General features: G+C 34.9%; 2 protein-coding genes and 1 pseudogene across 4 annotated transcripts; all 3 read right to left on the reverse strand.

Moving 5' to 3' along the window:
* Positions 1 to 91: 91 nt before the first annotated feature.
* Positions 92 to 7,448, reverse strand: LOC110750980 (pre-mRNA-splicing factor ATP-dependent RNA helicase DEAH1). 3 transcript variants are annotated; one of them, XR_015825637.1, is made up of 8 exons: positions 7,203 to 7,448; positions 7,037 to 7,098; positions 6,857 to 6,940; positions 6,220 to 6,274; positions 5,728 to 5,863; positions 5,563 to 5,613; positions 5,241 to 5,474; positions 4,087 to 4,372 (listed from the first exon to the last, which is right to left on the reverse strand). XR_015825637.1 is itself a non-coding variant. In XM_021951384.2 (7 exons), exons 1-7 carry the CDS (start codon positions 7,306 to 7,308, stop codon positions 5,375 to 5,377), a joined length of 594 nt encoding a protein of 197 aa, XP_021807076.1. In that variant the 5' UTR covers positions 7,309 to 7,448; the 3' UTR covers positions 5,198 to 5,374. The 3 variants fall into 3 exon arrangements, 2 of the variants coding, with proteins under 2 accessions (XP_088100197.1, XP_021807076.1); XM_021951384.2 differs by lacking the exon at positions 4,087 to 4,372 and having other exon boundaries at positions 5,198 to 5,474; XM_088244071.1 differs by lacking the exons at positions 5,563 to 5,613; positions 5,728 to 5,863; positions 6,220 to 6,274; ... (1 more) ...; positions 7,037 to 7,098; positions 7,203 to 7,448 and adding an exon at positions 92 to 1,838 and having other exon boundaries at positions 1,939 to 4,372; positions 5,241 to 5,381.
* On the reverse strand, positions 313 to 1,815 carry LOC110751035 (pre-mRNA-splicing factor ATP-dependent RNA helicase DEAH1 pseudogene; annotated as a pseudogene).
* A 2,554-nt stretch (positions 7,449 to 10,002) lies between the features above and the next one.
* Positions 10,003 to 13,533, reverse strand: LOC110751090 (IAA-amino acid hydrolase ILR1-like 4). Its single transcript, XM_021951515.2, has 5 exons — positions 12,982 to 13,533; positions 12,673 to 12,798; positions 11,327 to 11,641; positions 10,672 to 10,800; positions 10,003 to 10,548 (listed from the first exon to the last, which is right to left on the reverse strand). Exons 1-5 carry the CDS (start codon positions 13,339 to 13,341, stop codon positions 10,141 to 10,143), a joined length of 1,338 nt encoding a protein of 445 aa, XP_021807207.1. The 5' UTR covers positions 13,342 to 13,533; the 3' UTR covers positions 10,003 to 10,140.
* Between the last annotated feature and the right edge of the window lie 11,932 nt (positions 13,534 to 25,465).

Consider the following 25,465-nt stretch of genomic DNA (forward strand, 5'->3'; position numbering starts at 1 on the left):
GAGGAAATCATACTGATATCTAAAAGTGAGTCTGATGGCCGAGCTGCCCATTTGTTATACTTTCAAGGAAGAAGGTTAATGGAATGCGTGATGTTGCAAATGATACGTGAAAGAAAACATTAAATTTCTAGAAGTTAGTTTTTAAGCAAAAATAACACAAAGGATTTCGTGAACATTATCATACATTCAAATCTATACATTCTAAACCTAAACGTTAGAATACACAGTTTTCTTCTAAATACAGTATTCAGTTGAAGTGGTTTGGCAGCGAGGCATCTTCTTTGACCCAGAATCCTTAACATCCTTTAGCTGTTAATAATGTGGAGCTATTTCTGCCAACCACTTCGGCTCTATCTCCGTTACATTCCTCATATATTCTTTTGCTGTGAGCACCATTTCGTGGTATAAAACGCATTTTGGAGACACTTGTGCTAGCCCTGAGCTGGGGTGTAAGTAGGCAGTCTGTGGATGTTTTATTCTTCTGTAACATGCATTTTTAAGCAACCTTGCCACACGAGGGAAGAAGCCAGAGGCAATGGCCTTCTTTATCGACACTAAATCAGCAGGATTTGAGGTTATTTCAATCTCAACCCTCTCCAGGAGCCGCTCAAGTTGATCCCGGATGTCTCTTGCTCTTTTCATGCTCCTTACCTGTACAAAGTTTTCGTAGCACCATTGTGTTGAGTAATTTACCTCTTTCCATGTGTTGTAAATATTAAGCAAGGCAATGTGATCTCCCACGTTCCCAGTTTGAAAATTCAGTTGCGCGTTGTCAGCGTGGACTTGTTTTTCCTTTGGACGGTGAAAAATTGAATTACCAACAGAAAGCATAGCAGCGATGGAAATAACCTCATCCGAGCACTTATATTTGTCGGAAGCAACAATCATCTTAGATAGCATTGGATCAAGAGGAAACTCTGCCATCCGTCTACCAACTTTAGTCAGCTCTCCATATTTGTTCAATGCAGCTAGTGCAAACAACAACTCCAGGGCATTTATTAAAGCTTCAGTAGGTGGAGAATCCATGAAATCAAAATGTAACAAGTCATGAATACCGAGGCTCTTCAGCATTAGAACGACATTTGCAAGGTTCGTCCGTTGTATTTCAGGTATTGTGTTATCATTTAAATCATGTTGATGGTTGAAAGCAGTGTATAACCTGAAGCATTTACCAGGGCCTGTTCGGCCAGATCGACCTGCCCTTTGCCTTGCTGATGCCTTGGAGATGGGAGTCACCTGCAATGATTCCATCCCAGTCCTTGGATTATAAGATTTTGTCTTGCAAAATCCAGGGTCAATGACATATTTGATCCCATCTATGGTCAGTGAGGTCTCTGCAATGTTTGTGGCTAGGACAACCTTCCTAGCCCCTAAAGGCGTGGGCTCAAAAACTTTTGCTTGCAGCTCAGTAGGCAGGTTTGCATATATGGGACAGATAACCAGCTCACCAATTTTTGTTCCAAGGCCCCTTGTCCTGTGTTTCAATACTTCTGCTGCCATTTCAATTTCTTCTTGACCAGTGAGGAATACCAGTATATCTCCAGGTGCTTCTGTCACATGGATTTGAAGTGCAGTAACAATGGCTGCATCCAAATAATCAGCTTGTGGTTCTTTTGTGTAGACTACATCGACAGGATACCGCCTTCCTGGAAAATGAAAAATTGGGGCAAAATCAAAATATTCACTGAATTTCTTAGCATCAAGAGTTGCACTTGAGATTAGCAGTTTAAAGTCAGATCTAAATAGTGCAATATCCTTTACTAATCCAAACAAAATATCTGTTGAGAGAGTTCTCTCATGAGCCTCATCCACCATCAGCACACTATAGCTTGCCAAATCTGGTTCACCAAGAAATTCACGCAACAACATTCCATCAGTCATATATTTCAAAACAGTTTTTTCAGAGGTGCAATCCTCAAAACGAATTGAATAACCAACCTCATGTCCAAGCTTGACGCCCATTTCTTGAGAAACCCTAGCAGCAACACTCATAGCAGCAACTCGCCGTGGCTGCGTGCACCCAATCTTGCCCCGCTTTGTGTATCCAGCCTCATGTAGATATTGGGGTATCTGTGTAGTTTTTCCGGATCCAGTTTCACCAACAATAACAAGAACCTGATGTTTTTCAACTGCTTGGAGTAACTCATCACGATATGAGTAGACTGGTAATGTTTTTCTCTCCTCCTGCAGCTTCTCCAAGGTTGATTTCGTCCTAGACTCAAATGGATGCACGGGTTGGACTGGCTGAACATCATCAAACTCATCTGTACTCTCTCTCTCTGAAGCCTTGATAAACTCAATCTGGTCTCCAAACACAAATTCATACTCATCCTGAGATATTGATCTCTTTTTGTCTTTGGAACCAAAAATCAGTGTTGCCCTTCCAATTTGCTGATCCTCCCAAGATTTCTGTTCCGAAAACGAGTTCGTTTTGTCACAAGAACTGAGCTCCTTGTAGCGTTGCAAAGCCACAGAGAACTCAGCCTTATCAAGATCTGACTGTTTCTTAACAAGCTCTAATATTTGCTTCTTGTAACTTAATTCATTGTCTTCTGCTTCCGTTAGCTTCACACCTTCAAATAAGCAGTTCATATCTTCTAAATCATCTATGATCTCCTCCAGTTTCTTTTGCTCCCTTTTCTTTAAATATACTTGTCTCGAAACTTTTCTCAAAGCTTCAACATCAGCATTGGTTCTGAAAAAAGCCTCCTCTGCCTCCCTTTGTTTTAACCTTTCCTTTGTTAGCTTTCTTGTGGCTGCTGCTGCATCCCTTTCCCTTTCCCTTATATTTCTCTCCAATTGCTCCCTCTCCCTTTGATCACGCAATCTTTCTTCTTCCGAGTCTGAACTATCTTGGCATTCATCTGACCAAGTTCGTCTTTTAACCCGTCTTTCTTCTTCCATTTCTTCATCTTCATCTTCTTCACTCGACACCCTCTTCCTGTACCGTCTCTTTTTTGAATACGATTTCATGGACTCATAATAATCATCAGTATCTGCATCCAAGTGATCATATGTTCTCTGCAGCTTCCTCACCAAACTAGCAATTTCCCTCTCTGATGCTTCATGGTGCACTCTTGCGAAGATTTCTTTAGAAAAAGAGCCGATTTCACTCGATGAGGAAAACCCAAAATCAAGAAGCTTGTCCACCACACCAGCCGGTGATGTTGCTTCCTTAGTTAGCCGAATAATGAACTGAACAACTACGATGTTAGAATATCCGAGCAAGGCCATTAAATTATCCGATATCCATGTCTTTAGATTGCTGTGCGTCTCCATTGAAGATTGAAACTTGAGGTTTTGGAGCTATCGTAATTGAATGTTTAGGTTGGTGGGTGATGAAAACTTATTTGCAGAAGAAGGAAAAGAAACGATGGGATGATTATATACTCACTGGACTATCCTAAATCAAACAGGAAACTACTAAAAAAACAAGGAAACCCTACGATAAAATAATTAAGAATAAGGGTTTGGACGTAACAGGATTTCTTTTCTTGCTGGCCAAGGAAAGGTAGATGGGTGTGAGGATCTCAGACTCTGAGCAGTGAGTGAAAGTTGAAACTAATTGATATGAGATGTGAAAATAAAATACATATATAAAATTTCAATAAAACGAATAAGCAAAATCTATAAATCTTGTTTTTTTTTTTTTTTTGGGGGGTCAGAAGTGAAATCTAGAACTCAAAATTATGAACTGCAACACTTTTTTACATTTTGAGTTTGGTTGTTTTTGTTGGTTTTCAAAATTACTCTGCTTTATTATACGCAGAGGGAAAAAAAATAGGCTCTGTTTGATATCTTTAAACAATCTAACGCATTCGCTGCCACAAAGTGAGTGTGCCTAGCCAATTGTTTCGTAAGAATGTAAAACAAGTGTGGCTTTTCATATTTATAAATAATAAGAAAAATTAAAACAAAACCCATTAAGAATAAGGAAATCCTAATCTCACATGAACAAGTGTGCCTTTTGTCTCACTTTTTCTCCCACACAATACCTATGATAGCATACCTATGTGTTCATGAATAAACCTAGAAGTTGCATAAACAACTTATGGACATGAATGTCACATTTTAAGATACCTTAGATTTCCACATGCAATCTACAAAAGTATCCATATTTGTTTAGAACGTTTCAAAAAGCAACAAAGGCGGCGGTACAGAAAACCAGCGCTAAAAGTTGAGAAAAACATTTCGTCCAGCACTCCGTGACTAACATGGTTTTAGTAACATCTCTTGTTAGGAAAACAATACCGTTCCTCAAAAGGTCTGTTTATAAATATTACATAAAGTATAAATAAAATTTGCTCAACTTATTTTTCTTTTGGTCTTTTATGATACTCTTTGTGCAGATATGAAGCCTCTGACATGAAGCCTGCAAACACTCAGCCAAAGCTCCATTAAGCATATTAATAAAAACAACCCTAAAACTCAAAATTTGCGCTTTTACAAAACAAAAATAAAAAATTTCCCTTCCTGTAAGTAGCACTAGCAGTCAGAAGCAAAGTTTATAAACGCTCCCAAGTCATTAGGGAAATCCCCATCAACAACAAAAGGAGAAAGGAATGACCCAAGTATTACCAAATATCTCCCGTCAAAGCCAGTTAGAATACATTTTCAGGTTAGCATTCCATCACAACCAAAAAACAGTAAAATTTCAAACCCACATAAGCATGCAACCAGATTCCAAGAAAGTAGACCAGGTCAAAAACTAAGATTCAGTTTCAAAGAAAGAGCATGGAACCTATTAAACTACATTAAAAATTATTGCATAACTACTCTGTCGACAGCCAAAATAAAATCAAAGAACAGAATTTGAAGCCATAGCTCGCAAGTAAAATTAAAATCTACCAACACCACATTAAACGACAGGAATTATTCCAATATTATGAGGTATGAATTTCAGATACATCAGGAAACAGAGAAGAAACAGGTCATTAGAAACTCATTGACTTATCTCCATTCACACAAAGCACTAGGATACATGAGGACAAGAGGCTACATGAATGAGCACATAGGGTACCAGAACACTAGGTGAATAGAACCCCAAAACATTTTGAAACTCCATTAGCATGTGATTGTTTTGATGCAGTGTGAACAAAAATTGATAAAGGCGATCCAATCGTGAAAGAGGGAACTTTTGAGGGCAGAATTAAGGAGGCCTCTAAAACAAAATTCATAAACTCTCAGACCCCACTAATTATTCAAAATTAGTTTTACAAAATATGATTAAAGAGAATTACCTTAGAGTTTAACAAGGATTTTTCCATGCGATTAATGCAGCTCATACGAGCTCCCTCGTACCAGAGTCACACTTTTAGTCTACTCCCTGTGCTATCTATCTCGGATCAATGTCAAAGATAAACAAACATGAGATTCAGCTTGCTTTGTAAGCATACATATAGCCTCGAAGTTTTCTTATCTCTTCTGATGACTCAATTAGTAGATGATCGACGTACAGAGTGAGTCCTGCTCCACTGCAATTCCAATGTATACATATGCATTCGTGATTAAATTTAAAAGTTGCATGGTCAACTTACGAACATAAATCACATTTGATCATACCTTAGAGGTCCAAATGGAAGCCAGATTACATCCCAGCGGAACCTTGGCAATCTGCACAAGTATCATATGTGTTTTGAACTAGTTGGTGCCTTAAGTATATTGGTTAGAGAAATTAAAAGATAATTAACTCACATTAGAATGTGTGTGTTTGAGAAGTAAACATACCTCAACATGTAATACAACCAGAAAACTGTGAGTATAATGCCAGTAAATAGCGAGTACCAAATCCATCGCCGGTGATGCTTTGAATCATGAAGTAATCCTATGATGGCTGATGAACATGCTACAACAGCTAGCCAATCTGTTAAAGTTTTTATTAGTTAATATTCTCATCTCAAAATATTGTGACAACACAGCCATTTAAACACTGAAACATCATGCTAAGTTTACTTCCCTCAACAGTGAAAAATTACGGATTAGGTTTAAAACCCAAAGAATATACATCGAGTAGAAAAGTATGCTAAACCACCTGTTCCTATATGAAACTAGTCCAAAAGTACATATCATGTACAGAATACAGTTTCAAATCAGACCAGTGAAGCTACCACAGGAAGAAATTTGAAGGAACGAACGGTTGGAAATATATTATTATAAGTTGGTTATCTCATGGGTGCATGTGACTCTACTATCAACTAATGATAAGTATTGGAAAAACACCTGCTGATATAATCATCCATGAATGCACCTCCTCCATGAAGTAAGCATGATAACGCTGTGATCAAGAACAAAATATGACAGTTCGGTGCGTAAATATATCTTTCAGAAAAACATAGCCACAAAATTCAACATATAATAAACAAGTTGCCCATCTGACCTTCGTCTCACCATCAATATTAGAGAGTGACAACAAATGAAGAGAACAGATTGACAAGAAAATACTACATGCCTCAAATTTCCGAAGTTCCATAAACAACAAAATGCACTCAACCCACGGCTTATCTCTAAACTACAGTAACAAGATCTACCTAGTGAAATTTTCCAACTTAATCTCAGAACGGAAATCCTTACAGTTGTTAATTGAAGATACCACATATTCACTACTTGTATTAGGTCTCATTGTTAAAATAAATATTATTAAATACCCATCCCAAATTTGAACCCAATGTCTTTCAAAGCATTAATGAAATGTAATTGATAGAAAATTCCCATTGCCAAGCATCTAATGCTGATAACACTGGAAAATGGTAATTCAATGAGAACTAAGAAAAAAGCAAAATGCTTGATCTGGCTTTAAATGAGAGAGAGAGAGAGAGAGAGAGAGAGAGAGAGAGAGAGAGAGAGAGAATAAACATACCAATTCCCATGGAGACAAAACCTGCTGGAAGATCGAGTATAACAGAAACGCAGTGAAGCAAAAGAGAAGTGATGCAAACAAAAGCTAGCAAAAGAAGAATCAGCAAGCAATTAGTTCATGGTTGCAAGGAAAAGAAAATCAACTAAAATTGTTTACTTGGTGGATAGGACTAAAATATACCCTCCATAAACGACTCTGCTGAGCTTGACTCTTCTCGAATGAACGCACCAACTCTTCTTGTTCTGCAAACAAGACAACCCATTTAATCAAAAATCGAATAAAAATTCAAAATTTTCATTTTGATAGCATTTATCGGCAGCCAATCGTAGATAGAACTCAGAGAAACCTTGAATGTCTAGGGGACGAGAATCGTTGAGAGTAGGGTCGTCCCAAGTAGGGAGAGACAAGTCATCGTCCTGTGACTTCCTCAATTGTCTCGCTAGCTTCTTCATCGCTGACAATTTTTCTAGTTGAGTTTTTTCCTTCGTTCTCTCTCTGTTTGGCCTTCGAGAAAGTAGATGGGAAAACAGAAGGAAAATTTGTTTCTCAGCCGAGGAGTATACTGTCTCCTGCACCGTCGATTAAGTGGGTCTGGTACATGTGTACGTTTGATTACCCGTAAAATATTCATTTTACTTTACCGTTTCCTTTTAATTAGCATTTGGCAATGGGTATTTTAAACGTATAGCCGCGCGGCTATACTGTTTAAATATTAATATATTTTAAGTAAAGCCGGGCGGCTATACTCTTTAAATAGGTAGAGATTCTATTTTCAATTTTACTTTCCCCATAGCTTTCTCAACAACCAAACATAAGGTAAAGATTGGAAAAGAAGACCCTAGGTTGAGTTACGTGAGTATCCAAGCCTAATCAAGTCATAAATACCCCATAGTAGTCTTGGGGTTAGGATTTGAGGCTTGAGAAAGGTTTGAGACTTGGATTTAGGGTTTGGAGGTTCAAATCCATTTTTAAATTCAAGGCAAAGGAATGGCATATGGTGCCAGCAAAAACAGGTCTCGTTTTGGGCTTCAATTGGCATTCAAAATAAATACCAGTAGGAAACTGATAGTAAAAAACCTGTATCATGTTGAATTTGGTTCCATGGTCTTGTGTGATAACAAGAAAAACAATGCTATGACAGCTTAGTAATATTTTAGAAAAATATCATAGAAATTTTAGCAGATTTTATGGTTTCGCTTTCTTGTCGAGTGACAATTGACAAATTAATGGGGTTCACTTTCATTCTAATAAAACATACATGAAATAAAATGGCTCTTCTTTGCTCTGCTTCTTGATATGTAGCCTCCATTTAAAGCCTAAAGCTCGTCACAGGCAAAAGTAGAATCCAAATGTAAAAGAAACCTTTAATCAGACAATGTAGATTCTAGAATAACAAGAATCCAATCTACCTCCTGCTTATATAACGTCAGTTTTCTGCCATCTGCAAAGTAATACAAATCATATCATGTCAATATATCTCATGTTTTTCCATCTTTCAATTGAGATAAGCACCGTTAACAAGAGCCATGAAGTTGAAATTTTCTTACCACTTCTGTAGACTCTGTAGAATTAGACTTCCTGCAGTAGATGATGATCGCCTTTAGATTTTCATCGCGCTCAATGGGGCTCATTGTAGAATAATACTCAGCATGATATGCCTGTGGTGACTGCACACTGCTTCTTGTCTTGGTTGAGGCACCACCAGGCTTCATTCCTTGTTTCGCTTTTTTTGCAGGACTTGAATGAATTCTTGGCTTGATACATTTCCAAAACCAAATCACAATCTTGTGAAACCTTCCTTGACTAGGCTTTCGTAAACCATGGAGATTGAAGTAAGTGGGAGAAGACAAGCCACTTCTTGGAAGTGGTTGCAATGGTGGTGCAGAATTGCTAGTTGGTGAAGGTATTGATGATGGCAAAGTATCAGTGGAGGGTCTGTTGGTAGAGGTTGGACTTGAGGGTCTTGGTTTGAAGCCTTCAATGGGCTCCAACACCCAACAATCACATGCGATGTCAAACTTCAACTCTAAACTCTCCATTTTGATCTAAAAATCTGCTTCTCTTTTCTCTCTTAAGAAGATGAGTTTTAGTTTTACCCCTCTTAACCAATTGAAGCTTTTTATGCAAGCTGCAGGCACACGAGTACTGCAAGTTTATGGTGATTTTGGCTGTGGATTTTACCTTTTTACATTTACCGAATCACAGAATGAATCAACCAAACGGTTCACCTTCTTTAATCTGCTACACTGATTAGGGGGGGATCTTTAATTAACACGGAAAGAAGAGTTTTTGGTTAATTGCAATTGCAATAGACTTGGTTTAGCAGGACTCTTATTTTGGAAACAACTTCACTGATTTTGTTTCCTTTTTCTTTTCGCAGAATCTTACTTCCTTGGGGCCATGTCCATGAGCCTTATTTTAGAAAACAGTTCAAAAGAGCTTTAGATTGATTGATATAATGTGATAGTCAATAAAATACTATCGCTCTTTTATCCACCCGAAAAAAAACACTACATGGGATGGGAGAGGGGTTTTTTTCACACACACAACCAAGATGCCATGGGGCTTCAAACCTAAGACCTTTAGTCTGCAAGTCGAGGCCATTTTCTATTGGGGTAGACCCCATTGGCCCAAACAAATTCTTTGGAAATTGTATGAAAGGTGGTAACCTCAAGTAAGGGAAAGCATTAACATAATGTCATCTTCATCCTTTAGCACCAGTACCATTCTATAATTTATCCAATTGAGGGTATACCCTACTTAAAGTATTAGGTTCATAATGAGCAACATGCCACATTGTCACATGTGCAGCATCTTTATTATCAGTAAAATTCCAAGGAGATTATTCATTATTGTGAAGGTAGGTTTTCGATTTAAATGAGATAATTATTGGCATTGCAATTAAATATTAGCTAATGACTTGTACTCTGCTTTGATGAAGGGATCGGTGGGGTCTGTGCATTAACATAAAATCCACGTATAATAGAACTACATTGGCCATAATTTGTGAACAGTGAGGAGGAACATTACTAATTAGGAACCATTACTATTTAAATAAGGATATTTTGATATTCTTCAATGAAAATGGGTTTAAGTTGTTATTTTGAAAGAAGAAAAAAATTCCCACTCACTATTGACACAACAGGTTTATCACATCATCAACAGGTTGGCTGAATTATTGATAAAAGGTCAGCTTTACATAGCGAAGACACTAGCATCAAATCTGCAAGCAGTTCATAATGTGGTTTACATGAGTAGAGCCCTTAACTATCAATCCTAGAGCTTCACAATTCATCATGAAAGCTCCCTTTCGGCAAAGTAGATTTGGGTTGATTTTCCAGGAGGTATCTTGTGGCCAAAGATGCATGCAATGCTGCTCCATATGGAAGAACGTCTTCATTTACTCTAAAGAACGGTGAATGTCCTGATTCGAACTTTCCTTGAGACTCATTCTTCATACCAACAAAGAAGAAGTATCCCGGAATTGCTTCTTGATAAAATGAGAAGTCTTCTGCACCCATCATGGGTTGCCTTTCCAATATGTTCTGAGGGCCCAACAAATCACCTGCAACATTTCGGAATTGTTTGTGCAGATTTTTGTCGTTAACAGCCACAGGGTAAAAGGGCTTATCCTTTTCATTGAATAGGACTGTTGCATTACACCTCTGTACACTGGCTTGCCTAGTGATAACCTGCAATTCAGATAAAGAATTAACATTTACAATGTGACATTGTAAACGAAATCAATAAAGACAGCAAAGGGTATTTTTCACTTCAGCACTCGGTCAGGATGCCGAAAGTAAAGGGAGGAATACCTCTTCAATTCTTTGTTTAAGTTGGATAAAGCTTTCCTTTGAAAATGCCCTGAACGTGCCACCAATTGTAACAGAATCTGGAATAACATTGAATGCACCACCACCTTGGAATTTTCCAACGGTAACAACCTGCAAGATATACTTTCATATAACTAAATGGATATGAAGTAATCACGGCACTATTCCAACCACATGAAGTAAGAGGTTAACATTTACCCATGAGTGAGTGACAGCATAGGGAAAAGAAAACATTTAATTACTTTCTATATTTGAAAGCAAAAAAGATCTGGGTAGAATTTTCACTTCAAATTTTATGGGACAGAGGATTTTATTGCAACGGAACGATAAAATATGCGTAGTGCAAAACAAAGGGGTCAAGAAGATCAAAGTTCAAAAGTAAAGAAGAACCAAGGTACAGGAATAACAGGAACTAAAATGGATTATAGAACTAAAATAAATAATTTATAAAAAAGATACTGATACGACATATAATTGGAAGTTCCATTCCGTACGGCTGCTGCAAGAACAATACAAGTTTTTACTTCCACACAGCTGCACTGCTTGGGCTATTTTGATTTGATGGGTTACTTGAGAGATATAAAATGACACAAGCAGAGGAGAGGGAGAGGGAGAGACAGAGAGACAGAAAGAGAACCTGTGATTCCAAGGGGTCAGCTTCACGTGAAACAAGATGTTGCAGACTAACAATGACATTGGAAGCAGCCAAGATTGGGTCTATTGTGTGCTGTGGAATGGCAGCATGACCCCCCTTCCCACTTATTACTGCCTCAAAAAAACCACTCGCGGCAAAAAAAGGGCCAGACCTAGTGGCCACTGAACCAATGGGGTAATCAGCAGCGACATGCAACCCAAAGATGGCACCAACATGCTCCAATGCCCCTTCATCTAACATTTTCTTTGCTCCTCCACCTCCCTCCTCAGCTGGTTGGAAAACAAGAACAACTGTTCCCTATAAGAAACATAAGAAATAACTAAGAAAACTTTCTTCTGGAGATGAGAGATATATTACATGAGACCGTTATTCAGCTGACAGAAAACAATGGAATATCTAATAATGCAGCTCCATAATCAAATATCCCAATAAAGGAAAGATAGAGCTCTTTATGTAGAAACATTAGTCAGCAAGCAACTTCTTATGCTACATTCAAAGTACATTTTCATAAAATTGACAATCCACTGAAGAATACAACGCTTGTGCTACAATGACACGGGGAAGTTAACAATAATGTAAGTGAGAAAAGAACTTATGGTGAATGTGTCATTGATGCTAAGTGTAATTAATATGCCAATAACCCTACTAAGAAATACACACACACTTAGCAATCTATAGACTAAGTACAATGCTCGACCCTGGTAGCTGGCTACATCATAATGCAATTCCAACTTCCAGTGGGCACTCCAAAAGTCAATTAACATCACCATGTTTCCTCCCTCCTTATTATGTCATCTATGTACTGATACACTTTTGGTAGTCACATCTTTAACTTGATGACAATTACTATTGAGGGGTCTAAGCTCTTCTTTTATAAGTAAACTTCTGGGAAGCTAAGTCAAACTGCTAATGTGTGTAACACATAACATCCAGCCAAGAAATTCAACACACATGAGGACCGATAATCTCAATCAGCTGACCTGCATGCTTCTATATGGGGATTGTCAAACAGGGAACACATATGTATAATGATTTTGTATTTTTTTATTCCCTGATGTTTTGTGTAACAGCCGAGATGAATCAGGAACCATGTTTCCCCATCTGAAATGACAATTTTTAATGTATAATTGCTATATGAAATTGTCAAAAGTCCATACCAGCACGATGTTCAAGGTTATGTAACTACTTCAACCCATAAAATTAACCAGTAAAAAGAACACAAAAGGTTCACATCAACAAAAATCCAACTTCACAACAAAATTGATATTCTAGAAATACTATATAAATTCATTTGAGAGTCATCACATAAAGAAGGAGGACAAGGAAACCTGTAATTCGTGGTGATGCTCTTGAAGTATCTTTGCAGCACCAAGAAGCATAGCAACATGAGCATCATGTCCACATGCATGCATCTTCCCTGGAACTTTACTCTTGTGCTCCCACTCCACACTCTCCTGTACCAAAAGAAAACCCAATACTTGTCATCAATTTATCTTTAGCTCTAGTTCAAATAACAGTCAATATTAATGATTAATTTCCAACTCTCTCAAGTCCAGCACTAAAAGTCCAACATGAATATAATCCTACTCAAACATTGACAAAAACTAAATCCATAAAGCTCCAAAATTCTACTAAACCTGCATAGCTAGAGCATCCATATCCGCTCGAATTGCAACAAAAGGCGGTCCACCAGTCCCAATAAAGCCAACAATACCAGTTTCAGCCAATGGGTATTTGTAAGGGATGCCCATCTGATCAAGCTCAGCTCTAATAAGCTTACTAGTCTCAAATTCCTCAAAACCGAGTTCTGGGTTTTCATGTATTTTCCTTCGAACACCCACCATAAAATCAAAAAGCTCCTGCCTTTTAGCATGGTCAAGGAACTTAACTGGTATTTGAGCCACCTCTTCCGGGCTCAAAGAATGGTCTGAAGAAATGAGAAGTGGCATAATCACCATAACTATGAAAATCAAAGAGACCCATTTGCAGAGAGCCATTGATTGCAAGAACTGAGCTTGTGAATCTGATGATTGAATTGGAGAATATGAGAGAGTGGGTTAAAATTTTGGGTTAGGTAGGAGTGAAAGCTAAAGATGCAGGTGACTCTGCTCTCGGAAGGGTACCAACAAAACAATCCAAAGACGGTGACCTCATCATACGAGGGATGAGAAAGCAACCGTTTTAGAGCTCCAAGACTCGTAGATGATAGGCGCTAATGGCAGAACGTCATCAATCGAAGGGTATTTTACACACGTGACATGATTCCTACGGAAACGACCTGCCGTTTTTTTTAACAACATTCATAATTTCATTCTGTAGCATTCTGTAGGACATCGTCTGCTTAATTTAACATTAGTATCATAATAATTTCATTGTCTTTAATAAATTTGTACAACACCAACTTGATGGTAGTTTAATGATACTTCTCTTCTCAACCATCAAAGGCTAGATCAACCGTCAAAGGCTAGCTCTAATGGTACTTTTTCTCGAGTTCCCGAATTCAAATCCTCTACCATTAATATATAAAAAGGAAATAACACTTAATGGGATAGCTGACTTTGTTTGTGCAAAGTCATATTTAAATATGGGAGATTCTAGCATCAAATTCACTTGCAGCTCGCAGGCTGCAAGTGGTTTACATGTTCATCCTAGCGCTTCATAACTAATCATGAGAGTTCCCTTTTGGCCAAGTAGATTTGGGTTGATTTTCCAGGAGGTACCTTGTGGCCAATGATGCATGCAATGCTGCTCCATACGGAAGAACGTCTTCATTTATTCTAAACAACGGTGAATGCCCCGATTCAAACTTTCCTCAAGTCTCATTCTTCATACCAAGAAGGAAGAAGTATCCTGGAATAATTACTTCTTGATAAAATGAGAAGTCTTCTGAACCCATCATCGGTTGCCTCTCCACTATGTAGTGATGCCCGGGCAAATGTCCTGCAACATTTCGGAAGTGTTAATGCAGATCTTTGTCGTTAACAGCCACGGTGGGGTATAGTGCTTATCGTTTCCATTGAACATGACGGTTGCACTGCACCTTTGTACACTGGCTTGCCTTGTTATAACCTGCAACTCCAATTCTTATAGAATTAACATTTTGTGACAAGACATTGTAAAAAAAAAATGGACAATCAGCGTATGATATTTCTCTTCATGTTCTTTGTTTAAGTTGGATAAAGCTTTCCTTTGAAAATGCTCTGAACGTACCACCAATTGTAATCTGGAATAACATTGAATGCACCACCTCCTTGGAACTTTCCAACTGTAACAACCTGCAAGATATATACGTAGGCCTGGGCACGGTTCGGGTCGGGTCCAGATTTGGCCGACCCGTGGAGCTGAACCGATGGTGACTTCGGTTCTCGGATCGGGTCGGGTCCAGGTGAAAACCCGAAATTGAGCCAAACCGGAAATGGGCTCGGGTCTCGGGTCGGTTCAGCCTTTTGATCGGTTTGGGCTTGGGCCCAATTTTATATTTTCAAAAGCCCAAATTATATTTAATTTCAGCCAAAAAAAAGCCCAAATCGAATTATCTTTCAGCAAGAACCCTTTTTTTGTTGTCAAATTTCCAAAACCTAATAAGTTCTTATTAACAAGCCCAAATCACATTTTCACCTCTCTTTCAAATCCTAAAATTATGCAAATTCAACCTATAAAAATCCATCATTCCAAGCATGCAAATTCAATGTATAAAAGCAATCCATCATTCCAAGCATGCAAATTCAATGTATAAAAGCAAGCAATTACAAAATGAAACTTACAAACCATTACAAAATGAAACTTACAAACCATTACAAAAAATTACTTACAAATAAAGCAAGCAATCCAAATGAAACTTATGAAATATTACAACCCATCACAAAAATACACATAAAGTCTAAAGATAATATCCTTGCAAAAAATCAGCTGCCTCCATTCTTCCAAAAGCCTTAACAAAGCAACCTACATAACACTTAAAAGAATTAACACAAAGTTTCACCATAAACAAATCATAATTAAAACAAGATGCAAGAAAAATACCTTCCAACATATCTTCATCACACTAAGAAGGGGGAGTCTTATTCAAATTTGTTGTGGATGTTTTACTCCCCATTTCTACAAAAAATAATAAAATAAATCAAACCAATTTGAGTTAGAACACATAAAAATGAGAAAATAATCGGATTCAAATATACTTATACAAATGAAAACATTACCCATTTCAATTGCTTCATAAAACTCCATCTCCTCAATGGTTGGCACATATTGCAATGAAGATATATCTTCGGACCTTATCCAATTTTGAGAGCAAATCAAAGCCTCAACCATCCTAGGAGACAATGAGCTTCGAAACGAGTCAATCACTCTCCCACTTGTGCTAAAACAAGACTCCGAAGCTATTGTGGAAGTAGGGATTGCAAGCACATCCTTTGCAATTGATGCCAAAGTAGGATACTTGAGCCCATTTATTCTCCACCACCCTAGTATATCAAACTCCTCATCAATGGATTCAAGTGGATCCAACAAGTACCTATCCACTTCATGTGTTATAACCACATTCTCACTCTCTTGTTGAATTTTTTTCCACTTTTCCATCATGGTTTTTCTTTTACGACCTCCAAAAACCAAAGAAGAGTCGGTTTCATTGTTAGTACTATCACCACTCTCATTGGTAGTACTAGTAGCACCCATATTGTTGCTACTAGGCTTATACACTTCATACATATTCATAAGAAGTTGTTTCACCTCATTTGTCTTTTGAGCCACCAATCTATCACAAGTAGGATCATTTTCAAATATTTCTTCAAAGATGTGCTTCAAATTGCGAAGCTTGAATCGGGGGTCAATCACAACTCCTATCATCAAGAATGGGTTCACTTTATGAAGTTCACCCCAATATTTATCATATTTCTTCTTCATTGATGCTGCCATATCATTTAAAAGAGTATCCATGGCTGTCCGTTCTTCAATAGGAATTGTAACATCATATCTATACAACTCCCGAATCTCCCCATCTATGGCAAGCAAGTCATGGAAGGTTGAGTGTGATGTTGGATGCAAAGACGCTGAAATTTTCAAAGTAACATCATAGAAGGTCTTCAAAAACATCACAAATGTCACGGCTTTTTCCCAATCTTCATCAATAGGTGGACCCACCCTCTTATTAGTCTTAGACTTTCCCTTCCCTTTCCCACTTCCTTCAATGCCTTCAATTCTCTCATCATCTCCTTCATCTTCCTTGAAGTACATTAAGTAGGAAGAATCGGGATCATCCCCCATTCTATCAAAAGCTTTTCGAAATTTCAATGCCGCATCAAGCATCAAATAAGTGGAGTTCCACCTAGTGGGCACATCCATCACCACCAACCCCTTGCACTCTATTTTTTCGGTCTCAACACACATTTTGAAGTAACTCAACCGAGAAGGTGAGGACCTCACAAACTTGACCGCATTACGGATTGCCACAATTGAGCTTTCTAATCTCTTCAAACCCTCCTTAACTATCAAGTTGATTATATGAGCACTACACCTCATATGCATGTGAACTCCTCCTAACACACTATTCGAATCTTTCCACCCATTTATCTTCTTCCTCACATATTCAATTGCCTTAGTATTGGCAGCTGCATTATCTGCAGTAATTGTGAGTATCTTCTCATGTCCCCAATCAACCAAACAATTTTCAAGCAATTTCCCAATGCTCTCCCACTTATGACTATCAATTACACAAAAATTTAGGATCCTTTTATGGATTTTATAGTCGAAATCCACAAAGTGGGCAGTCAACACCATGTAATTCACATTTTGAACCGATGTCCAAGTATCGGTTGTAAGGCATATTCTATGTGAACGAAGGTCAACTTTCAACTTCTCCTTCATTTTTGTGTACATTTCTAGAAATCTTCTTCCAAGAGTTCTACGAGAGGGTGGATTAAATTGTGGGCATGCAACACTACAAAATTCCCTAAACCCTTCACCCTCCACAAAGCTAAAAGGTAGCTCATCTCGAACCACCATCCTAATACAAGCATCCAAACAATCATCTTTGTTAAAATTCCTAGAAACAAGAGCATTACCCTTGGATGCATCAAATGCGAGCGTACGTGTGTTCTTATCCTTGTGCCTATAAGGATATTGCAAGCATTGTTTGTTTAGATGCTTCCACATGTTGCTAGTCCCATTTTTCTTGGTATCACTAGCATAAGTAGCACTACAATACTTGCACTTAGCCCTTTTTTCAACTTCTTTTCTTTTAGTCCCATCTACCCCTTTCAAATCCAATACCAAATCATACTTTTCAAAGTGTTCCCACACATCACTCTCTTTCTTATAAGGTTTCCTTTTCCCGGTACTAGGTTCTAATGGTGATGGTGTTGGATTTTGTGATGCTGCTGTAGGAGGTACAACAGCATCACTACAAGGTAGAGAACCATCATTCCCATGCATTTGAGCCTCATTAGAAGCAGGTTCCTATTCATAAACAGATTAAATTTAAAACCATATTTAAATACAGCCAAACAAAGTTTTACTACCCATAAACATATTAAAACATATATCCTATTTAAAAAAACACATTGAAACTGTCAAAACAGATTTTCCTATGCATACAACTCCCTAAACATATATCTTATCCAAAAATCAGATTACAAATAGATTTTCCTATCCAAAGTCAGATTACAAACAGATTATATACACAGTACAGATTATAAAAACAGATTATAAAAACATATTACAAAAACAGATTATAAAAACAGATTACAAAAACAGATTACAAAACCAGATTTAAACATATTACAAACACAGATTACAAAAACAGATTTAAACATATTACAAACACAGATTACAAAAACAGATTTAAACAGATTACAAAAACAGATTTAAACAGATTACAAAAATAGATTTAAATAGATTAGCAGCAGCAGCGAATATTTACCTCCATTTAAGCAAAATTTTCCCAACTTTCAAAGCTCAGTAGCAGCAACGATGCTAAACAACTGTGAATGAAATCAAAAAAAGGGTAGCAGCCAACTGTCAAAACAGATTTTCCTATGCATACAACTCCCTAATTTCATAAAACAAAAATTAATTGGTAGCAGCCCTAATTAGAACAATTTAACAGAAGAACCTAAATGCTAGCAGCCCTAATTTGTATAATGCATGATACTTACAGTTCATAATTTCTTTGTCAATTTCAAATAATCATCACAACACAGCATAACCTAATTGGTGGCAGCCCTAAATCGACAACCCTAAAGGCTAAAACCTTAACAGAAAAAATATATCATCACATCAACCTCAACCACCAAATCGACAAGCCTAATTTAAAAGAAAAAAAACCATATATTTAATTTAGAATAAACCCTAAATTCAAAGGAAGATGATGCTAGAATAAACCATAAATTTAATCACCTTTGACTGATATGAGAGAGAAACCCACAGAAGAAATCGTAGGAGAGGAAGGAATAGATGTCGATTTGGTGACCTGCCGCTGGGAAAAAATAGAAAAATCGAGATAAGAAGAGAGAGTTAGCGGAGCAAAGAAGCGACTGAGAAAAAATGTAACAGATAAGAGAAATAGAAGCTGACATGCCGCTGCGTGCAGGGCTGAAGGCGGCGCGGTCGAGAGAGAGAGAGAGCTGAGGCGGGTCGAGCTCGAGAGAGAGAGAGAGCTGAGGCTGAGGCAGGTGGAGAGAGAGAGCTGAGGCGGGTCGAGCTCGAGAGAGAGAGAGATCTGAGGCTGGTCGCCTGGTCGAGCTCGAGAGAGAGAGAGGTGAGGTGAGGCGCCGCTTGGTCTTAGCTTAGGTCAAAAACGAAAAGAAAAAACGAAGAGAAGACTCAGACTGAGTGAGAGAGAGAGAGAGAGACTAGCGTGTGTGTGACTTAGGTGCAAAAAAAAAAAAATTGCGTAAGGGATCTGGTGCAAGCACTCTCACACTTTCTCTGTTTTTGGCCAATCACACGAGGCCACGTGTAAATTATATATATATTTAAATATTACCGGTTCGGTTCAGGTCCACCGGTTCTGAAAAAATTAGAACCGCGAGCCGAACCGTGGACCTTCGGTTCGGTTCAGGTTCAGGTTTGACTTTTTCGGTTTGGTCAAAAAACGCTCTTTTTCGGTTTGGGTTGGGTTGGTTCGGTCGGTTTGATCGGTTTATCGGTTTTTATGCCCACCCCTATATATACGCTAGCCCTCCATTTGGATGAAGTAATTGAAAATTACATAGAATTCTAAAATGATGGAATTTGGATTTCCATCATTTCAATATCTAGCAATTGAAGATTTTAGTGTTTGGATTTATGTATGTTGAATTTTGTAAATGACGGAATGTTTTAAATGGCCCCATGGAAATTATGAAATGACACCTATTTCGGTGGAAATTAAACTCGGGAATTTGATGCCCCAATTTCCATGATTTTTTCCGCGTGTCATTTAATAAATTCCACTCTCAAATTGCCAAACATGGGAATTGTCAATTTCTCCTGTTAAGTTCCTGATTTTTAGCCAAATTCCTAGTTACTATCCCTCATCCAAACGGAGGGTAGCTTTCACGAAATTGAATGGATACGAAGTAACGAGGGCACTATTCCTTGCAAAGGGGGTCTAACAAGCATATGAAAGAGAGATCCATATTATGCACATGTAAGTTTGAACACTAATAAGAAATCATCTGTGTAATATAGTTAAGAAAAAAAGAAATCAACGAAATTATATATATATATATATATATATATATATATATATATATATACGTATGTATATAGTATAGCCATGCGGCGATACTTGGTTTTTTTATTTTCCTTTTTTTGTTAAAACAGTATGTTTTATTCATGTTTCTTCCAAAATAGTATAGCCGTTCGGCCGTACTCAAAAATTGTAATATTTTAAAGTATGGCCCTTTTAAGTAGCATAATACGGATCTCTCTTTTTGAATTACTTGGATTAGTAGTTATATTTTAGTTATTATTTACTTAGTGAATATTAAAGGAAAAAAAAATAGAAAAATTGAATTACTATTTATTAAGTATTATAATTCATGAAGTTAATGAAAATATTTGATACTAATTATTTACTAAAGAAATAATAATTAAAATACAATTACTAATTTAACTAATTAGATAAGGCAAGATATTGTTTAATTACTAAAAATAATTTTTTTAAAGATGAATTAACCTAAACATACTAAGTTTATATTTATTTTTTACAAAAAATCTTTCCCGACGAAATTTCGTCGGCATAAGTAAATATCGTCAGGAGAGATCTAATCCGACAACTTTTTGTCGGCATAGACGTTTCCCGACGAACATTCGTCGGGAGAGGTGTTTTGTTTTTATTTTTGTTTTTAATTTCAAAAATATAAAATTAGTTTCTTTACTTTTGTTTTTTTGCCAACTTCTTTAATTTAATATATGTAATTAAGTAACATCTTAGCCTTTTTGAATTACTATAATTAGTAATTATGTTTTAATTACTTTTTTTTTAGTGAATATTTAAATATGTTACTTACTTAATAAATAGTGAATTTCGTTTTTTATTTTTTTATATTAAATAATAATTAAAATATAATATATTTAAAGAGTATAGAATCACTGTATTAATACAATAAGCAATGTGTTTCTATAAGAACAAATTATACAAACTGCAAAATAAAATAACACTGAAATATGTCTTATTCTTGTCGACCTTGAGTATGCTTCTTCTCCAAAATGCAAAGTAAAAAAAAGTGTCTTGTTCTTTTTAATTTAAATTTTGCTGTGCAAACACCGAAAAATAAATTACTTATTTTCATTTCGATATGTTTTTTTTTTTTTCCTTACAAATAGTATAGCCACGTGGCGCCTAATCCCAAGGAGTGTCATCCTTATATATATATATATGTATATGTATATAGTATAGCCGTGCGGCAATACTTAGTTTTTTTATTTTCTTTTTTGTTAAAATAGTATAGCCGACCGGCTATACTCTGTTTTTATTCATGTTTCTTCCAAAATAGTATAGCCGTGCGGCCGTACTCAAAAATTGTAATATTTTAAAGTATGGCCCTTTTAAGTAGAATAATACGGATCTCTCTTTTTGAATTACTTGGATTAGTAGTTATATTTTAGTTATTATTTACTTAGTGAATATTAAAGGAAAAAAAAATAGAAAAATTGAATTACTATTTATTAAGTATTATAATTCATGAAGTTAATGAAAATATTTGATACTAATTATTTACTAAAGAAATAATAATTAAAATACAATTACTAATTTAACTAATTAGATAAGGCAAGATATTGTTTAATTACTAAAAATAATTTTTTTAAAGATGATTTAACCTAAACATACTAAGTTTATATTTATTTTTTAAAAAAACTTTCCCGACGAAATTTCGTCGGCATAAGTAAATTTCGTCAGGAGAGATCTAATCCGACAAAGTTTTGTCGGCATAGACCTTTCCTGACGAACTTTCGTCGGGAGAGGTGTTTTGTTTTTATTTTTGTTTTTAATTTCAAAAATATAAAATTAGTTTCTTTACTTTTGTTTTTTTGCCAACTTCTTTAATTTAATATATGTAATTAAGTAACATCTTAGCCTTTTTGAATTACTATAATTAGTAATTATGTTTTAATTACTTTTTTTTAGTGAATATTTAAATATGTTACTTACGTAATAAATAGTGAATTTCGTTTTTTATTTTTTTATATTAAATAATAATTAAAATATAATATATTTAAAGAGTATAGAATCACTGTATTAATACAATAAGCAATGTGTTTCTATAAGAACAAATTATACAAACTGCAAAATAAAATAACACTGAAATATGTCTTATTCTTGTCGACCTTGAGTATGCTTCTTCTCCGAAATGCAAAGTAAAAAAAAGTGTCTTGTTCTTTTTAATTTAAATTTTGCTGTGCAAAAACCGAAAAATAAATTACTTATTTTCATTTCGACATTTTTTTTTTCCTTACAAATAGTATAGCCGTACGGCTATACTAATTTTGACACATGGCGCCTAATCCCAAGGAGTGTCATCCATATATATATGTATATGTATATAGTATAGCCGTACGGCGATACTTAGTTTTTTTATTTTATTTTTTGTTAAAATAGTATAGCCGACCGGCTATACTCTGTTTTTATTCATGTTTCTTCCAAAATAGTATAGCCGATCGGCCGTACTCAAAAATTGTAATATTTTAAAGTATGGCCCTTTTAAGTAGCATAATACGGATCTCTCTTTTTGAATTACTTGTATTAGTAGTTATATTTTAGTTATTATTTACTTAGTGAATATTAAAGGAAAAAAAATAGAAAAATTGAATTGCTATTTATTAAGTATTATAATTCATGAAGTTAATGAAAATATTTGAGACTAATTATTTACTAAAGAAATAATAATTAAAATAGAATTACTAATTTAACTAATTAGATAAGGCAAGATATTGTTTAATTACTAAAAATAATTTTTTTAAAGATGAATTAACCTAAACATACTAAGTTTATATTTATTTTTTACAAAAAATCTTTCCCGACGAAATTTCGTCGGCATAAGTAAATTTCGTCAGGAGAGGTCTAATCCGACAAATTTTTGTCGGCATAGACCTTTCCCGACGAACTTTCGTCGGGAGAGGTGTTTTGTTTTTATTTTTGTTTTTAATTTCAAAAATATAAAATTAGTTTCTTTACTTTTGTTTTTTCGCCAACTTCTTTAATTTAATATATGTAATTAAGTAACATCTTAGCCTTTTTGAATTACTATAATTAGTAATTATGTTTTAATTACTTTTTTTTAGTGGATATTTAAATATGTTACTTACTTAATAAATAGTGAATTTCGTTTTTTATTTTTTTATATTAAATAATAATTAAAATATAATATATTTAAAGATTATAGAATCACTGTATTAATACAATAAGCAATGTGTTTCTATAAGAACAAATTATACAAACTGCAAAATAAAATAACACTGAAATATGTCTTATTCTTGTCGACCTTGAGTATGCTTCTTCTCCAAAATGCAAAGTAAAAAAAAGTGTCTTGTTCTTTTTAATTTAAATTTTGCTGTGCAAAAACCGAAAAATAAATTACTTATTTTCATTTCGACATTTTTTTTTTTTTTTCCTTACAAATAGTATAGCCGTGCGACTATACTAATTTTGACACGTGGCACCTAATCCCAAGGAGTGTCATCCTTATATATATATATGTATATGTATATAGTATAGCCGTGCGGCGATACTTATTTTTTTTATTTTCTTTTTTGTTAAAATAGTATCGCCGACCGGCTATACTCTGTTTTTATTCATGTTTCTTCCAAAATAGTATAGCCGTTCGGCCGTACTCAAAAATTGTAATATTTTAAAGTATGGCCCTTTTAAGTAGCATAATACGGATCTCTCTTTTTGAATTACTTGGATTAGTAGTTATATTTTAGTTATTATTTACTTAGTGAATATTAAAGGAAAAAAAATAGAAAAATTGAATTGCTATTTATTAAGTATTATAATTCATGAAGTTAATGAAAATATTTGATACTAATTATTTACTAAAGAAATAATAATTAAAATAGAATTACTAATTTAACTAATTAGATAAGGCAAGATATTGTTTAATTACTAAAAATAATTTTTTGAAAGATGAATTAACCTAAACATACTAAGTTTATATTTATTTTTTACAAAAAATCTTTCCCGACGAAATTTCGTCGGCAAAAGTAAATTTCGTCAGGAGAGGTCTAGTCCGACAAATTTTTGTCGGCATAGACTTTTCCCGACGAAATTTCGTCGGGAGAGGTGCTTTGTTTTTAATTTCAAATATATAAAATTAGTTTCTTTACTTTTGTTTTTTTGCCAACTTCTTTAATTTAATATATGTAATTAAGTAACATCTTAGCCTTTTTGAATTACTATAATTAGTAATTATGTTTTAATTACTTTTTTTTAGTGGATATTTAAATATTGTACTTACTTAATAAATAGTGAATTTCGTTTTTTATTTTTTTATATTAAATAATAATTAAAATATAATATATTTAAAGAGTATAGAATCACTGTATTAATACAATAAGCAATGTGTTTCTATAAGAACAAATTATACAAACTGCAAAATAAAATAACACTGAAATATGTCTTATTCTTGGCGACCTTGAGTATGCTTCTTCTCCAAAATGCAAAGTAAAAAAAAAGTGTCTTGTTCTTTTAATTTAAATTTTGCTGTGCAAAAACCGAAAAATAAATTACTTATTTTCATTTCGACATGTTTTTTTTTTTTCTTACAAATAGTATAGCCGTACGGCTATACTAATTTTGACACGTGGTGCCTAATCCCAAGGAGGGTCATCCTTTTATATATATATATATATATAGTATAGCCGTGCGGCGATACTTAGTTTTTTTATTTTCTTTTTTGTTAAAATAGTGTAGCCGGCCGGCTATACTATGTTTTATTCATGTTTCTTCCAAAATAGTATAGCCGTGCGGCTGTACTCAAAAATTATAATATTTTAAAGTATGGCCCTTTTAAGTAGCATAATACGGATCTCTCTTTTTGAATTACTTGGATTAGTAGTTATGTTTTAGTTATTATTTACTTAGTGAATATTAAAGGAAAAAAAAATAGAAAAATTGAATTGCTATTTATTAAGTATTATAATTCGTGAAGTTAATGAAAATATTTGATACTAATTATTTACTAAAGAAATAATAATTAAAATAGAATTACTAATTTAACTAATTAGATAAGGCAAGATATTGTTTAATTACTAAAAATAATTTTTTGAAAGATGAATTAACCTAAACATACTAAGTTTATATTTATTTTTTACAAAAAATTTTTCCCGACATAAGTAAATTTCGTCAGGAGAGGTCTAAACCGAAAATTTTTTGTCGGCATAGACTTTTCCCGACGAAATTTCGTCGGGAGAGGTGTTTTGTTTTTATTTTTGTTTTTAATTTCAAATATATAAAATTAGTTTCTTTACTTTTGTTTTTTTGCCAACTTCTTTAATTTAATATATGTAATTAAGTAACATCTTAGCCTTTTTGAATTACTATAATTAGTAATTATGTTTTAATTACTTTTTTTTAGTGGATATTTAAATATTGTACTTACTTAATAAATAGTGAATTTCGTTTTTTATTTTTTTATATTA

The sequence above is a fragment of the Prunus avium genome, chromosome 7 (genome assembly GCF_965620075.1).
Source record: "Prunus avium chromosome 7, drPruAviu1.hap1.1, whole genome shotgun sequence".
In the NCBI taxonomy this organism is placed as follows: domain Eukaryota; kingdom Viridiplantae; phylum Streptophyta; class Magnoliopsida; order Rosales; family Rosaceae; genus Prunus; species Prunus avium.

Bases quoted from the DNA above. Each gene is read 5' to 3' on its own strand.
- LOC110750980 (XM_088244071.1), bottom strand. From the start codon at position 3,279: ATGGAGACGCACAGCAATCTAAAGACATGGATATCGGATAATTTAATG. The intron at 1,839-1,938 runs GTTGGTTATTCA...TTGGTGAACCAG, and splicing joins GCGTCAAGCTTGGACATGAG to ATTTGGCAAGCTATAGTGTG.
- LOC110751090 (XM_021951515.2), bottom strand. From the start codon at position 13,341: ATGGCTCTCTGCAAATGGGTCTCTTTGATTTTCATAGTTATGGTGATT. The intron at 10,801-11,326 runs GTTCTCTTTCTG...TATATCTTGCAG, and splicing joins CTGACCCCTTGGAATCACAG to GTTGTTACCGTTGGAAAATT. The intron at 10,549-10,671 runs GTATTCCTCCCT...TCTGAATTGCAG, and splicing joins TTAAACAAAGAATTGAAGAG to GTTATCACTAGGCAAGCCAG.